The following is a 14968-nucleotide window of genomic DNA, read 5'->3' on the forward strand; positions in this document are numbered from 1 at the left end:
TAGTTGTCATTTGGTCAGTTACAGGGTGATTGGTTAGAATCTGCTCGTGCGGCCAGTTTCTGTTCAATTTTGTTGATGTGAAGTGGCCAGTTTTATTTAATTGATCGAGTTATTTAAGCTATACCTCAATGAGTTGTGGATGTCGCTGGGAAGACAATCCTTTATTGCCACTCCTCAATTGCCCTTGAGAAGGTGGTGGTGAGCTAACATCCTGGACTGCTGCAATCGGTGTTGTGAATGTACTCCCACAGTGCCGTTAGGCAGGGAGTAGCAGGATTTTGGCACAGCGGCAATGAGTCAATGGCGATATTTCCAAGTCAGGATGTTATGTGAATTGGATGGGAAATTGGAGGTGGTTCTCCCATGCGTCTGCTGCCATTGTCTGCCAAGGTGGTAGAGGTTTTGGCTTGGGAGATGCAGTGGAAGAAGCCTTGACGAGTTGTTGCAGTGAAGCTTGTAGATAGTATGCATTTTTTATATTCATTCACTTCATTCAAATTCCCCAGCTGCCGTGGTGGAGATCTGAACTCATGTCTCCGGATCATTAGTCAGGCCTCGGGATTACCAATCCAGTATCATAACCAATAGCTACATTACCCCACAGCCAAATTGCAGCCACGTTGAATGATTAAGGTGGTGAATTGCATGCTTATCAATCAGGATCCTTTTAACTGGATGGTGTTGATCTGTATTGGTTTGAGGTGCTGTATTAATTTCATGTGCTACATTGGGTTGCAGTGCTGCATTAGTTTGAGCTTCTCCATTAGTTTGAGGTTCTCTATTAGTTTGAGGTTCTCTATTAGTTTGAGGTTCTCTATTAGTTTGAGGTTCTCTATTAGTTTGAGGTTCTCTATTAGTTTGAGGTTCTCTATTAGTTTGAGTGGCTGTATTCGTTTGAGGGGCTGTATTCGTTTGAGGGGCTGTATTCGTTTGAGGGGCTGTATTCGTTTGAGGGGCTGTATTCGTTTGAGGGGCTGTATTAGTTTGAGGGACTTTATTAGTTTGAGGGGCTGTATTAGTTTGAGGGACTTTATTAGTTTGAGGGGCTGTATTAGTTTGAGGTGCTGTATTAGTTTGAGGGGCTGTATTAGTTTGAGGGGCTGTATTAGTTTGAGGTGCTGTATTGGTTTGAGGGGCTGTATTGGTTTGAGGGGCTGTATTATTTTGAGGGGTTTTATTAGTTTGAGGGGCTGTATTAGTTTGAGGGGCTGTATTCGTTTGAGGGGCTGTATTCGTTTGAGGGGCTGTATTCGTTTGAGGGGCTGTATTAGTTTGAGGGACTTTATTAGTTTGAGGGGCTGTATTAGTTTGAGGGACTTTATTAGTTTGAGGGGCTGTATTAGTTTGAGGTGCTGTATTAGTTTGAGGGGCTGTATTAGTTTGAGGGGCTGTATTAGTTTGAGGTGCTGTATTGGTTTGAGGGGCTGTATTGGTTTGAGGGGCTGTACTATTTTGAGGGGTTTTATTAGTTTGAGGGGCTGTATTAGTTTGAGGTGCTGTATTGGTTTGAGGGGCTGTATTGGTTTGAGGGGCTGTATTATTTTGAGGGGCTTTATTAGTTTGAGGGGCTGTATTAGTTTGAGGGTCTGTATTAGTTTGAGGGTCTGTATTAGTTTGAGGGTCTATATTAGTTTGAGATCCTGTATTAGTTTCAGAGGCTGTCTTAGTTTGTGGTGCTTTATTATATTAGCGTACTGTATTAGTTTGAGAGGCTGTAATAGCTTGAGGGGCTGTATTAGTTTGATGCGCTTTATTAGATATTTTATTTTTATTTGGTTTAATAGATTCATTAGCTTTAGCGTATATATTGGTTTGAGAGGTAATGGCCGTTTAGGACATGGGAAAATTAAGAGCGCAGCCCCAGCCCAGAGTGCTGCACTGAGAGGGCACTCTAGCATTTGCAGTTTGATTACTAAATGAGCACAACAGCATGAAGGATATCACAGAAACAATATGAGATATGAGATGCACTGAAGGTGTTTGAAACAACAAACCTAGTGCTGGGAGAACACAGCTTGCAATTTCCATTGGTTAATTAATATGATCAGAATTCTCAAGTCTTTGGGGTTTTCAATTTAAAACTCAGCGCTAAATATATTCCATTATAACAGGGAATTAACTTGGCTGTCGTAACTTGTTTGTTCAACCTTTTAACAATGTTGCAACCTCAATCTCCCCGTGGAGATCGCGCAGGGTATAAATGAAAGGCTGTGGGATTCGGCTCAGAGTATAATTCAGAGAGATTGCCTGCAGCACGGACACATCGCTTCACACAGAAAATGTATCACACATTTGAGAGTGTCCAGAAAATATATTACATGATCCTTGCCGTCATTGGAGTTCCTGGTAAGTGATAATAACCATTGAAGTAGTGTAAATCTGTATGTGAGCTGTTCTCTGCTTTAGCTCTCTGGCTGATAATGTTACATGCTCGTCTAGTGGACATAGTTTTACAGACGTGCGATCAGTGTTTGGTAATTTCGTTAAGTCTAGTGTCTTGACACAACCTGTTTAATGCCATTTCCTGAACTGAAAATATACCTGTTTGTAGCTCACAGGCTCTCTGAATGATCAAGTTATTGCCGTTAGTGGAATATGATGTACAGTTAAATCAGTCCTCATTCCGGGAAATGTCTCTGAGAAAAGGTGTTAGTGCAATGGTCTGTCACTGTAAAATTGTACTAAGTGTGGGTCACTAACCAGAGTGGAACACCTGACCCCAGTGACTATGGATTACTTGGAGTATCTCTCACTGTAGAATTTTACTGGTGTGGATCACTAACTGGAGTGGAACACCTGACCCCAGTGACTATGGATTACTTGGAGTATCTCTCACTGTAGAATTTTACTGAGTGTGGGTCACTAACTGGAGTGCAACACCTGACCCCAGTGACTATGTATTACTTGGAGTATCTCTCACTGTAGAATTTTACTGAGTGTGGGTCACTAACCAGAGTGGAACACCTGACCCCAGTGACTATGGATTACTTGGAGTATCTCTCACTGTAGAATTTTACTGAGTGTGGGTCACTAACTGGAGTGGAACACCTGACCCCAGTGACTATGGATTACTTGGAGTATCTCTCACTGTAGAATTTTACTGAGTGTGGATCACTAACCAGAGTGGAACACCTGACCCCAGTGACTATGTATTACTTGGAGTACCTCTCACTGTAGACTTTTACTGAGTGTGGGTCACTAACCGGAGTGGAACACCTGACCCCAGTGAATATGTATTACTTGGAGTATCTCTCACTGTCGAATTTTACTGAGTGTAGATCACTAACTGGCGTGGAAGAATTCAGTTCGACTTTGTAATCACTATTTTAGGTGACTGATTTCTCCCCTCCATTTGTTTTATGAAGTGCAGCTCGGAACAGAGTGTAGAGCTGCGAGTTTGGTGAGAGAGGGAGTTCGGGGAGGGAGCTGTTACTTTCTTTTTCTATCTTTGTCAGCTTCCAGGAGAGCAGGAGTTACAAAGCTTTACAAGAGGGTACGGAGAACCAGCGGACGTTCGGCTCAGTGGCACCACCCCGCTCCCCGCATTTGGAGAAAAATAAAAGGTGACATCACAGGAAAAAGGTTAAGGGATTGGTTGGTGAGTATTTTGCTCACTGCCCTTATCATTTAAAGCCAAGAACATTTATTAGTAATTGTAAGGTTTCAATAGTACTAATTTGTATCAGTATCAGTAACAAATCTTATTAAAAGTAGTATCGTTTATTAATTAATAAAAATAAAGTAATTAAACCTCTATAATTAATGCAGGGCAGGTGATGTGTGGCGACTGCAGTATGTGGGAGCTACTGGATGCGTGATCCAGGATGAGCACATCTGCGGTAAGTGTCTGCGGCTCGAGGAGCTTCGGCTCAGAGTTGATGAGCTGGAGGCCGAGCTGCGGAAACTGCGATGCATCAGGGAGGGGGAAAGTTATCTGGCCACTTTATTCCAGGAGGCAGTCACACCCCTTAGGATAGTGTCTTCTGATTTGGTCAGTGGTCCAGGGCATGAGTATGTGACTGCGAGTGAGGCAGGTATGGGGATCCAGGACGTGGAGGAGCCTCAGCCTTTGCAATTGTCCAACAGGTTTGAGCTTCTTGCGAAAAGTATGGATGAAAGTGGTGGCTGCAGGATGGATGAGCAAACTGACCATGGCACCGAGATACAGGAAGCCGTTCAAGCGGGGGTAGTTAATAGGAATGTAGCAGTAATTTGGGACAGCATAGTCAGGGAATAAAAACAGTTCGCTGTGGCCAAGAGTGAGATTACAGACAGCTGTGTTGCCTGCCCGGTGACAGGGTTCGGGACATCTGCTCTGGGCTGGACAGGAACTTGCAGGGTGAGGGGGAGGAGCCAGTGGTCGTGGTCAATGTAGGTGCCAACGATATAGGTAGTACTAGGAAAGAGGTTCTGCTGAGAGAGTATGAGCAGCTAGGGGTTAAGCTAAAAAGCAGAACATCAAGGGTAACAATATCTGCATTATTACCCGAGCCACGAGCAAATTGCCATAGCATAAATAAAATAAGAGTGATGAATGCGTGGCTGAAAGCCTGGTGTGGGAGAAATTGGTTTCAATTCCTAGGGCACTGGCACCAGTAGTGGGGAAAGTAGGATATCTATATTTGGGTCGGTCATCACCTGCACTGTGCTTGGACCAGTGTTCTGGCGAGTCGTATAATTAGGGTAGTAGCGAGGGCTTTAAACTAAATATTGGGGGCATGGGATCAAATTAGGGAAGATGTTGTAATTTAAAGATTAGAGACAAGGCAATAGAAAAAGATATTAACGTGGAAAATGTTAAACAGACAGTGACAGAAATTATAGAGAGTACACAGCTAAGAGTAAATCAACAGATAAGGCTAGAGGTTACAAAAGTAATATAAAGACAAAACTAAAGGCACTGCATCTGAACGGAATTAGCATGCGAAACAAAGCAGATGAACTGAAAGCGCAAATAGAAATAAATAAATCTGATTTGATAGCCATTACAGAAACATGGCTGCAGGGTTATGTAGATTGGGACCTGAATATTGAAGTGTACATGATATTTAGGAAGGCCAGGAAGGTGGTAAAAGTTGGAAGGGTGGATCTGTTAATTAATGATGGTATTAGCACTATAGGGAGTGATGACTTAAGTTCAGGAAACCAGGATGTAGAAGCGGTTTGGGTAGAGATGAGAACTGATAAATGCAAGAAGTCACTTGTGGGAGTGGTGTACCGGCCAGCTAACAGTAACCACATGGTAGGATGGAGTATAAAGGAAGAAATAATGGGAGCTTCTCAGAAGGGTTCAGCAATAATCAGGGGATTTTAAACTGCATATAGACTGGAAAAATCAGACGGGCAAAGTTGGCATCGATGAAGAGTTCTTGGAATGTTTTCTGGATAGTTTCTTACAAAATCACGTTCTGGAGCCAACCAGAGAGCAGGCTAAATTAGACCTGGTGTTCTGCAAGGAGATAGTATTAATCAATGACCTCATAGCGAAGGCGCCCCTAGGTAGCAGCGATCATAATATGATTGAATTTTACAATCAGTTTGACAGAGAGAAGAGTGGGTCCAAGACTTGTAATTTAAGCTTACATAAGGACATTTAAGAGTGCATGAAAGCAGAGCTAGTTAAAATGAACTGGCAAATTAGGTTAAGGGATAGATCAATAGAGTTGTAGTGGCAGACAATTAAGGGGATGTTTCAAAATACACACAATATATGCAATCGAACGAGAAAGGAAAATATCAAGGGGAGGAACCACCATCCGTGGTTAACTAAAAATTTTAAGACAATATTAAACTTAAAGAAAAAGCTGAAACTTGCGCAAAGATGGGTGGCAGGATTGGACAGAATGTAAAAAACTGCAAAGAATGACTAAAAGATTAATAAGGAGAGAAAAATTAGTGTACGAGTGAAAGCCAGCTAGAAATATAAAAACAGATAGTAGAAGTTTTTATAGATATTTATAAAAGAAAAGATTTAACAAAGTTAGCATTGGTCCTATAAAAAGTGAGGCTGGGGAATTAATAATGGATAATAAGGAGATGGCTGTTGAATTGAACAGGTATTTTGCATCGGTCTCCACTATAGCGGATACAACTAAAATCCCAGAAATAGCTGAAATCAGGAAATGGAAGGGAGGGAGGAAATCAAGATAATTATAATCACCAGGGAAGTGGTACTGAGCAAATTGTTGGAGATGCGGTCTATCAAGTCCGCGGGCCTGATTGACTTCATCCTAGGGACTTAAAAGAAGTGGCTAGTGAGATAGTTGATGCGTTGCGTTTAATTTTTTTAATTTCCCTAGATTCGGGGAAGGTTCCATTAGATTGGGAAATAGCGAATGTAACTTTATTCAAAATGGAAGGGAGACTGAAAGCAGGAAACTACAGGCCAGCTAGCTTACCATCTGTCATAGGAAAGATGTTAGAAACGATTATTAAAGGTGTTGTAGCAGGGCACTTCGAAAAGTTCAAAGTAATCAGGCATAGTCAACATGGTTTTGTGCAACGGAAATCATGTTTAACAAATTTATTGGAGTTGTTTGAGGAAGTAACATGTGCTGTGGATAAAGGGGAAACTGTGGATGTACTGTCCTTAGATTTCCAGAAGGCATTTGTTAAGGTGCCACATCAAAGGTTATTGCAGAAAAGAAAAGCTCATATTGTAGGGGGTAACATATTGGCATGGATACAAGATTGGCTAGCTAACTGGAAACAGCGAGTAGGCATAAATGGGTCATTTTCTGATTGGCAAGATGTAACCAGTGGTGTGCCACAGGGATCAGTGCTGGGCTTCAACATTGTACATTTGTATAAATGACTTGGATGAAGGACCGATCGTATTGTTGCTAAATTTGCGAATGCCACAAAGTTAGGTATGACGATACATTGTGAAGAGGACATTAGAAGGCCATAAAGGGATATAGATAGGATAAGTGAGAGGGCAAAGATCTGGCAAATGGAGCATAATGTGGGAAAATGTGAAGTTGTTCATTTTGGTGGCATAGTGGTTAGCACTGTTGCCTCACAGCGCCAGAGACCCGGGTTCGACTCCGGCCTCGGGTGACTGTCTGTGTGGAGTTTGCACATTCTCCCCGTGTTTGCGTGGGTTTTCTCCGGTTGCTCCGGTTTCCTCCCACAGTCCAAAGATGTGCGGGTTAGGATGATTGGCTATGATAAAAATTGACCCTTAGTGTTAGGGGGATTAAATACGTGGGGTTATTGGGATATGGTGGGATATGTATTGGTGCAGGGGTTACGGGGATCGGGTGGGATATGTGTCGGTGCAGGCTCGATGGGCCGAAATGGCCTCTATCTGCACTGTGAGGTTTCTGTGATTCTGTGAATTGAATACAAAAGTAGGGAGGTTAAGCTACAGTTACACAGGGCATTGGTGAGACCACACCTGGAGGACTGTGTACAGTATTGGTCTCCTTATTTAAGGAAGGATGTAAATGTGTTGGAAGCAGTTCAGAGAAGGTTTGCTAGACCAAAACCTGGAATGGGCGGGTTGTCTTATGAGAAAAGTTTGTGCAGTCTTCGCTTGTATCCGATGGAGTTCAGAAAAGTAAGAGGTGACTTGATTGAAACATATACGATCCTGAGGGGTCTGGACAGGGTGGATGTGGCGAGGGTGTTTCCTCTTCTGCGAGAATCTAGAACTAGGGGTCACTATTTAAAAATAAGGGGTCACCCATTTAAGATGGAAATGAGGAGAAATGTTTTCTCTCAAAGGGCGGTGGATGCAGAGTCTTTGAATATTTTTAAGGCAGAGGTAGATAGATTCCCGGTTAGCAAGGGGGCGAAAGGTTATCGGGGGTGTGCGGGAATGTGGACTAATCGGATGAGCCATGATCTTATTTAATGGCGCAGCAGGCTCGAAGGGCCGAGTGGCCGACTCCTGCTCCTAAATCCTATGTTCGAAATTGATGGCGAAAGAGAATATTTTTGCTTTTGGGTAAAGATGTTTTAAAAACGCGTATGAAGTGAAATGCATTGATATTGAGCTGCAAGAACAGAAACAGGTTTAAATACTTTTCTTACACTAAGAGTAGTTACTGTAAGCACTTCAGTTGTTTTAGTGCTGAATATTCCCCTTCCCCCAACACGTTCCTGTAAGCCTGTGGGTCATGAGTGCTGAATTTCATTATCTGTCTACTAGTCAGGATGAATATTAGGCTGTGGTTTTTGATTATTGCACTTCGGAAACTGATTAATGTTTGACAGATCAGTTCTTATCTATGATTCAGAGGGCTAGAAATTCATCATAGCCTAGGAATGGGCTGTAGCATTAGAAAAGTTGGAGAATTAGTGTCAGGCGCTAATGCTTTAGCGAGCATGCAACATTCATGCACAATGCTCAAATAAATGATTGGAAATCTATTTCAAGTTTTTAACCACAAGCTCATTGGCGTTACACTCAAAGGGTGGACCAATATCAGTAGCACTCTAATCACAAGTCATGATTGCCGCAGGCTTTTTCTTGTTCTGGAAGGGAAGGATCATTGATGCTGCAGAACTTCATTCTCAGCATGGCTGGCTGTGCAGCTGCCTCAGCAAGCTTCAGCAGGTCAAGGAAAAGGAGTTGGAGGACTAAAGCAGCTGTAGTCATTGCAGATCCATGCCCCAGGGAGAGTGCCTGCAGATTCTGCGATTAAACATTGGAGGCATTGGTGTTCGCTGTGGAGAGATGGATGGCGGTGCACTACCCAGCAAGTGGCAGAAGGCCCTCGCCAGAAGCCTTCTGCACCATGGGTAGGGAAGTAGCGCAGCACGTCTTGGGCAGAACTGTCATCCCCTGGATCCGCACAAAGTGCAGGAAGAAATTTAGCGACTTCACTTGCGTGGACAGGGTGAGTGAATGCTTCTACAAATCTATGTACCGCCATCTGAACCAATCTTCACACTCCACGAAAAGCACCACACCCGCAGCACTCAACCACCAACAAAATCTATCTACCAACACTCACAGCCACATCTCACACCTTGCACACAAAGACACCTATACACCGATGGCAAGCACATCAGCCAATCACATAGTTCCACAATCACTCACACACTTTCCTTTCCTTTCCTTCCTTTCCAAGGTCGTTCAGAACAGGAGGGGGCAGTAGCGCGCATGCGGTGTCTACGTCGACACCTAACCACTGTCTGCGCTGGAGAAACGAGTGCTGCAGATTATTGGGCGCCAGGTGGTGGATGCCGTGGCCCCCGGCGACGTTGACCCCCTTGGGTACAACAACGGTATATTCTATCCTAATCCTTCTTCCAACATCCCTCTTCCCCCTCACGCCACAAGCCATTCACACATTCCCCCTAATCAGACTGTATGCAAGCATTTCTCCCCTTCTGTCCCCTCCCCTCACCTTAGCATGACTCTTGTGCCAGTAAGAGTTAAAGTAATGAGCAAGCAGCTGAGCAGCCTGTCCCTGAGGGCACTATACAGAGCGAGGTGGAAGAAGAGGAGGAGGAAGAACACACCGAGTCATTGCCTCTCTCTCCCTTAGGCACCAGCTCAGACACTGGCACTACTCCTTCTTTACAGGCTGGTATAGTCGCCGGATCTGCAGAAGGGAAGGCACCGGTGACGAGTGGGCTGCAGCAAGGTAAGGGGGAAAGGGTAGCTCGGGGCCCATCTCCCAGGAGGGCGAGTTCGACTGGGAGTTCGGCTGCACAGGACTCAGATCAGGACCTCGATGGTGAGGCTGCTAGAAGAATGGTGAAGGGCATGCACAGGGAGATGATAGGTGCAATAGCAAGGTTGCCCGAAATCACATCGGCAATGATAAAGAGCTTGGAGGAGTCCGCCCACAAACTTGCACAATGCTTTGCACACACCTTGTATCCCATCATTTCCAGTCTGCAAGGAATGGTAGATTCCCAGAGAGAACTTGAGTCCCAGACCCGAAGACGCCTGTGAATGGCAAGCTGGCAGCTTCCATTGCAGCACAGGCAGAACTGACACAACGTTTAGTGCTGTAATGCAGTGTTTTCTTGGTGGTATCCAAACTCAGACAGGTGCCATGCAGTCTCAGCTCTGACAGCTGCCATCGTGGCTGAGTCTATCACTGTCGACCAGAGCTTTCACGATATCTCAGCAGGTCAACAATCTGTGTTCCAACAGATTTCTTGGGATGATGTGGTGCTGCCCCGGGAGAGTGTCAGTGCATCAGTGGAGCAGGAACCTGCTGTCTTCTCCAGAATCACAGCATTCCTGCTCCCACAAATGCCACTAAGCCTTTGCCTGTCATCCAGCCAGCCCAGGCAACTGCCGCCCGTGCTGAGGTGGTGCAGTCTCTAGCTGGCCCTTCCAGGCCCAGAGCTGGTTGAGTCGCTCTTCAAGACCATCTTAAGTATCCCGCAGGGAAACTCAGCAGCCTTCCACCAGTCCTGCTGCAGCCACTAGGTCAAAACATCGTAGGAGCACTGGCGTGGGCAAATACACAGTAACGAGAAGCACCCAGCGACTGCACAGGCGTGAATAGTTAATTCATTTTTATTAAGTATATGTTCACTGATTATTCATAAATTTATTCATTAACTTTTGATCCTTGAGTGGTGTCTCTCACTTCTTCTTTGCGCTGTGATATGGCCTGAAGTAAAGATGGTGATGTGGTGAGCAATGGAGATCTGTGGTATACTTCATTCGTATGTCAGTTATTTGAGTTGCTCACGGACCGCCCTTCTGGAAGGTTGATAGAGTGGATGTCTCCTCCCTCTCTCCTGTTGCTCCTCCTCCTCGTCTACCTCCTCGTGGTCCTCATCCTCCTCTTCCTCCTCGAACTCCTCCTCCACATCCTCCTCACCCTCTTCCTCCTCCTGAGGTGCTCCCGTAATCCCAGGTGGCAAGGGCTGGGCTCCCAAGTTGTGGCGCATGCAGCAAACATCAGGAATTGTGACACCCGCTCCAGCAAATACTGGAGGGCTCCTCCCGATCGGTCAAGGCAGTGGAACTGTTGCATCAGCATGCAGATGGTCTGCTCGATAATGTTCCTGGTGGCAGCATGGCGCTCATTATATGACTGCTGGGCAGGGGCGTTGGGTCTGCAGAGGGGAGTCATGAACCAGATGGAGAGCAGGTAGCCCTTGTCTCTGACCAGCTAGCCGTGAGCTTGATGTGGTGGCTGGAAGAGTGCGGGCACACCAGTCTTGGGCAGGATGAAGGCTGGTGCGTATATCTGTGGTCCACCCACCATTCTCTGCCAGATTCCCTGGTCACTGGAACCTTCTCCTCTTTTACAGATTTTCCGTCCTTGCCTCCCCCTCTGTTATTCTGCTACAGCCATTTATTCCTGATCTGGTTCAATCTTTTATTTCTTTAATTGTCCTATCTCCCTTGACCAATTATCCATTTTATTCCTGGATCACTTCTGCCCTCCACCCGAGCATAGACCTCTCAATTGTTCTTTCCTCCCCTCCCCTACTTTTCTCTGGCTCTATCATTGCTTTAAAACTGTTAATATCTAATATGTTTCAGTTCTGATGAAAGATAGTCGAACTTAAATGTTAACACTGTTTCTCTCTCCACAGATGATGCCTGACTTGATGTGTGTCCACATCATTATCTGTATTTATCAGAGTTACAGCATTCTTAATATTGTGCTTTTGATATCAACCAGGCGGGTTCTGTAGGCAGGGTATAGTTTTGTCGTTGACAGCTTCCCTGCATGAAGTCAGCAGGATTGGCCAGCTTGGGTTTCAGTCGGGGGGGGAGGAATCTGGAGAAGATCGCAGGACCAAGTCCATGGCCCTGAGATGCTGGGTGGCCGATCCTGGGTTTTTTTCCGATCCCCGGCCACGGGGGGTGATGGCTGTCCAATACCAGTGTGTGATCTGATCCCCGAACACGGGAAGGGTTCTGCAAATCCGGGGGCGGTCCAATCACGAGCCAGGATGGTGGTCCGATTTATCTGTTAAACTCGGAAGCAGGTGGTCTGGAGGCGGGCTGTGGTCGGATGGAGATTTAAACCTGATAATCTCTGACCCGACTAAAAAACAACCCGTTCTTGGTTATAAAATACGGCCCATATTCTCTGGGCACAGATACGGAGAATGTTTGATCAGTAGTTTGCATTCTCTTTTCCCTGCTCTTTTTTTCAGTTAATTTAGTGGCGATTGTGATCCTGTCCTGGGGAAAGTGTGGGCTCTCCACCTGCACCACTCGCTATCTGGTGGCGATGGCAGCGGCAGATCTACTGGTCATCATCACTGAGGTCATACTGAACCAGATCAATTGGTATTATTTCCCAATGTGTTTCCTGGTCATCACTCCTGTGTGTAGTGTTCGCACTGTCCTGGTCGGTGCAGCCACAGACTGTTCTGTCTGGTTCACCGTCACTTTCACCTTCGATCGATTTGTGGCCATTTGTTGCCAGAATCTGAAAACAAAATATTGCACTGAGAAAACTGCGACTGTGGTTCTGGCAACAACCTGCATTCTGCTCTGTTTAAAAAACGTTCCCTTCTACTTTATATTTAAACCAGGAGAGATAATCGACAATGTGCCATGGTACTGTTACGTAAAACCAAGCTATTATTCTGAGCCCGGTTGGGTCGAATATGACTGGCTTGACACAATTTTAACTCCATTGCTCCCATTCGCTTTCATTTTGTTGCTCAACGCTCTGACAGTCAGACACATTTTAGTGGCCAGTCGAGTCCGTAAGATACTGAGGGGTGAGAGCAAGGGAGAGAATCGCAGTGACCCAGAGATGGAGAGCAGAAGGAAGTCTGTGATTTTACTCTTCACCATATCTGGCAGCTTCATACTTCTGTGGTCGGTATATGTAATATATTTCATATACTATTACATTAGAGGTGTAGATTCCAATTATCACAATGATTCTATATCTATCTTTAATGAAGTCGGATATATGCTGCAGAATTTAAGTTGCTGCACAAACACATTTATTTATGGGGTGACCCAGTCCAAGTTCAGAGAGCAGTTGAAGAGTGCGGGGAAATATCCGGTTGCCTCAATTATTCAATTAATTAAGAAGCAGAACAACTGAGCGCAGCCCAGATTCGGGTTCCAGTGTTTCCAGCCCATAAATCTAATACTTACCCCAGAATGCCATCAACTGTATTACATCAGGAATCGCTGGTGATCTGAAAATAGAACCATCGGCGGGGCAAGCACTTTTTTTTAGAACGCAGCAGCATTTCTGACTGAGAGTTCTCACCTTGTCTTTCGGGACAGGACCACTAGCTTTTTGCACATATAGTGCATCATTTCACTTGCAGCTTCCAGAGTAAGAGCAACGTCAATAGGAAGGCAGGCAGAGCTGAGCGGTAGTTCTGGTGCTTATATTAAAAGATTAAGCAGCACTGAAACCGGATATTCGGCCCAACTAGTCTGTGCTGCTTATTGTGCTCCTCACGAGATTCCTTCCATTGGGTCCACCTCATCTCAGCCTCTCAGCAAAAACATCTTACATTTATACAGCGTCTTTAACGGAGTAAAAGATCCCAAGGTGCTTCACAGGAGGTTACAGAACAAAGGTGCGGTAGAGAGCCAGTAATGTATAGGGGTGGATCCCAGAGCTTAGTGCCGAAGATTGACAGCTGCAGTTTGTTGGCAGCAATAAGTGTAAGAAGTAGATTCCCGTCCCTGAACTGTCACAGAACTTCCTGATCCTACATCGATTTGCAATGTATTGACAGAAAGTTGTTTTTGTTGTATCTGTTGGGGGATCTGTAACAGCAAATTTTAGCCAACCAATGAGAACAACCTTCAATTTATTTTACATGTTGTTATTTAATGTGTACTGAATTTTTTTTTGCTGTTCATATTCCACACTTCTGGTAAGTAATTTTCAGCCTCTGATCTCACTCTGTACTCCGGGCAGTCACTGAGTGGATAACTAGTGCCTGGCCCTGCTGTATTCTAACAGTAATGTGGTATTACTTTGTTCTTTTTGTCCAAGTTACTTTGTGAGTTTTGAAGAATTAAGAATAAAGATTGAAGGGTAAATTGATTTGACATGAAATTGGTCATTTTCTTCTGAACTATTGATAGCTAGGAAAGTAAATGTTTTATTGTAAAAGAAAGTTGGAAATATCAATTTATTTACCGCCTGTCACAAACTTGGAACGTCCCAAAGTGGTTTTGCAGCCTCGGGTCAGGAGTCACACGCGGCACACATTGGGCGTGGGGCTGGAGCCGGAATCCGTGTTCAAAAAGCACCAATCACTGACATGATTGTGGCGTCATCCACCACAGGGCAAAAGGCAACAGCTGGCGGCCAAGTTTGTATCACCTATAGACGGCCAGGTTTGTGTTAACAACAGCCGGCATCTTTGTGTCACCTGCAGACGACCGTTTCCCTGTGACCTACAGGCGACCGTGTTTCTGTCACCTACAGAAGGCCAAATTTGTGTCACTTACAGATGGTTATATTTGTGTAAGCTACAAACAGCCATGTTTCTGTGACCTGCAGACCGCTATGTGTAAGACACGTGCAGAGGTCTTGGTTGTATGACCTACAGACGGCCATGTTTGTGTCATTTACAAACGGCCATGTTTGTGTTACCTACAGACGGCCAGATTTGTGACACCTACAGACGGTCATATATTTGTGTCACATACTGATGGCCATGTTTATGTCTCCTACAGACGGCCATGTTTGTGTCACCTACAGACGGTCATATATTTGTGTCACATACTGATGGCCATGTTTATGCCTCCTACAGACGGCCAAGTTTGTGTCACCTACAGACGACCATATTTGTGTCACCTACAGACGGCCATGTTTATGTCACCTACAGACAGCCAGGTTTTTGTCAGCTACAGATTGACATCTTTGCGTCACATACAAACTGTTTCCCTCACCTACTGACAACAATGCCTGTGTCACCAGCAGCTGGCCATGATTTTATCAGCTACAGACGGCCATGATTGTTTCATCAATTTCCGGCCATGTTTGTTTCTCCTACAGACGGCCATATTTGAATCACCTAGAGACGGCCATATTTG

At 44.9% G+C, this 14968-nt stretch overlaps 1 protein-coding gene across 1 annotated transcript; it reads left to right on the top strand.

The window, feature by feature from the left end:
• Positions 1–1986: 1986 nt before the first annotated feature.
• LOC147087774 (putative G protein-coupled receptor 139) lies at positions 1987–13970 on the top strand. The gene is made up of 2 exons (XM_085977829.1): positions 1987–2346; positions 12094–13970. The coding sequence occupies exons 1-2, from the start codon at positions 2280–2282 to the stop codon at positions 13002–13004; spliced, it is 978 nt and encodes a 325-aa protein (XP_085833955.1). The 5' UTR covers positions 1987–2279; the 3' UTR covers positions 13005–13970.
• The last annotated feature ends 998 nt before the right edge of the window (positions 13971–14968 follow it).

The sequence above is a fragment of the Somniosus microcephalus genome, unplaced genomic scaffold, assembly GCF_052327205.1.
Source record: "Somniosus microcephalus isolate GS21.2 unplaced genomic scaffold, FLI_Smic_1.0 unresolved_chr5, whole genome shotgun sequence".
Lineage (NCBI taxonomy): Eukaryota > Metazoa > Chordata > Chondrichthyes > Squaliformes > Somniosidae > Somniosus > Somniosus microcephalus.

Excerpts from the sequence above, each read along its gene's own strand:
- LOC147087774 (XM_085977829.1), top strand. The coding sequence starts at position 2,280 with ATGTATCACACATTTGAGAGTGTCCAGAAAATATATTACATGATCCTT. Across the intron at positions 2,347-12,093 it reads TGCCGTCATTGGAGTTCCTG|TTAATTTAGTGGCGATTGTG; the intron begins GTAAGTGATAAT and ends TCTTTTTTTCAG.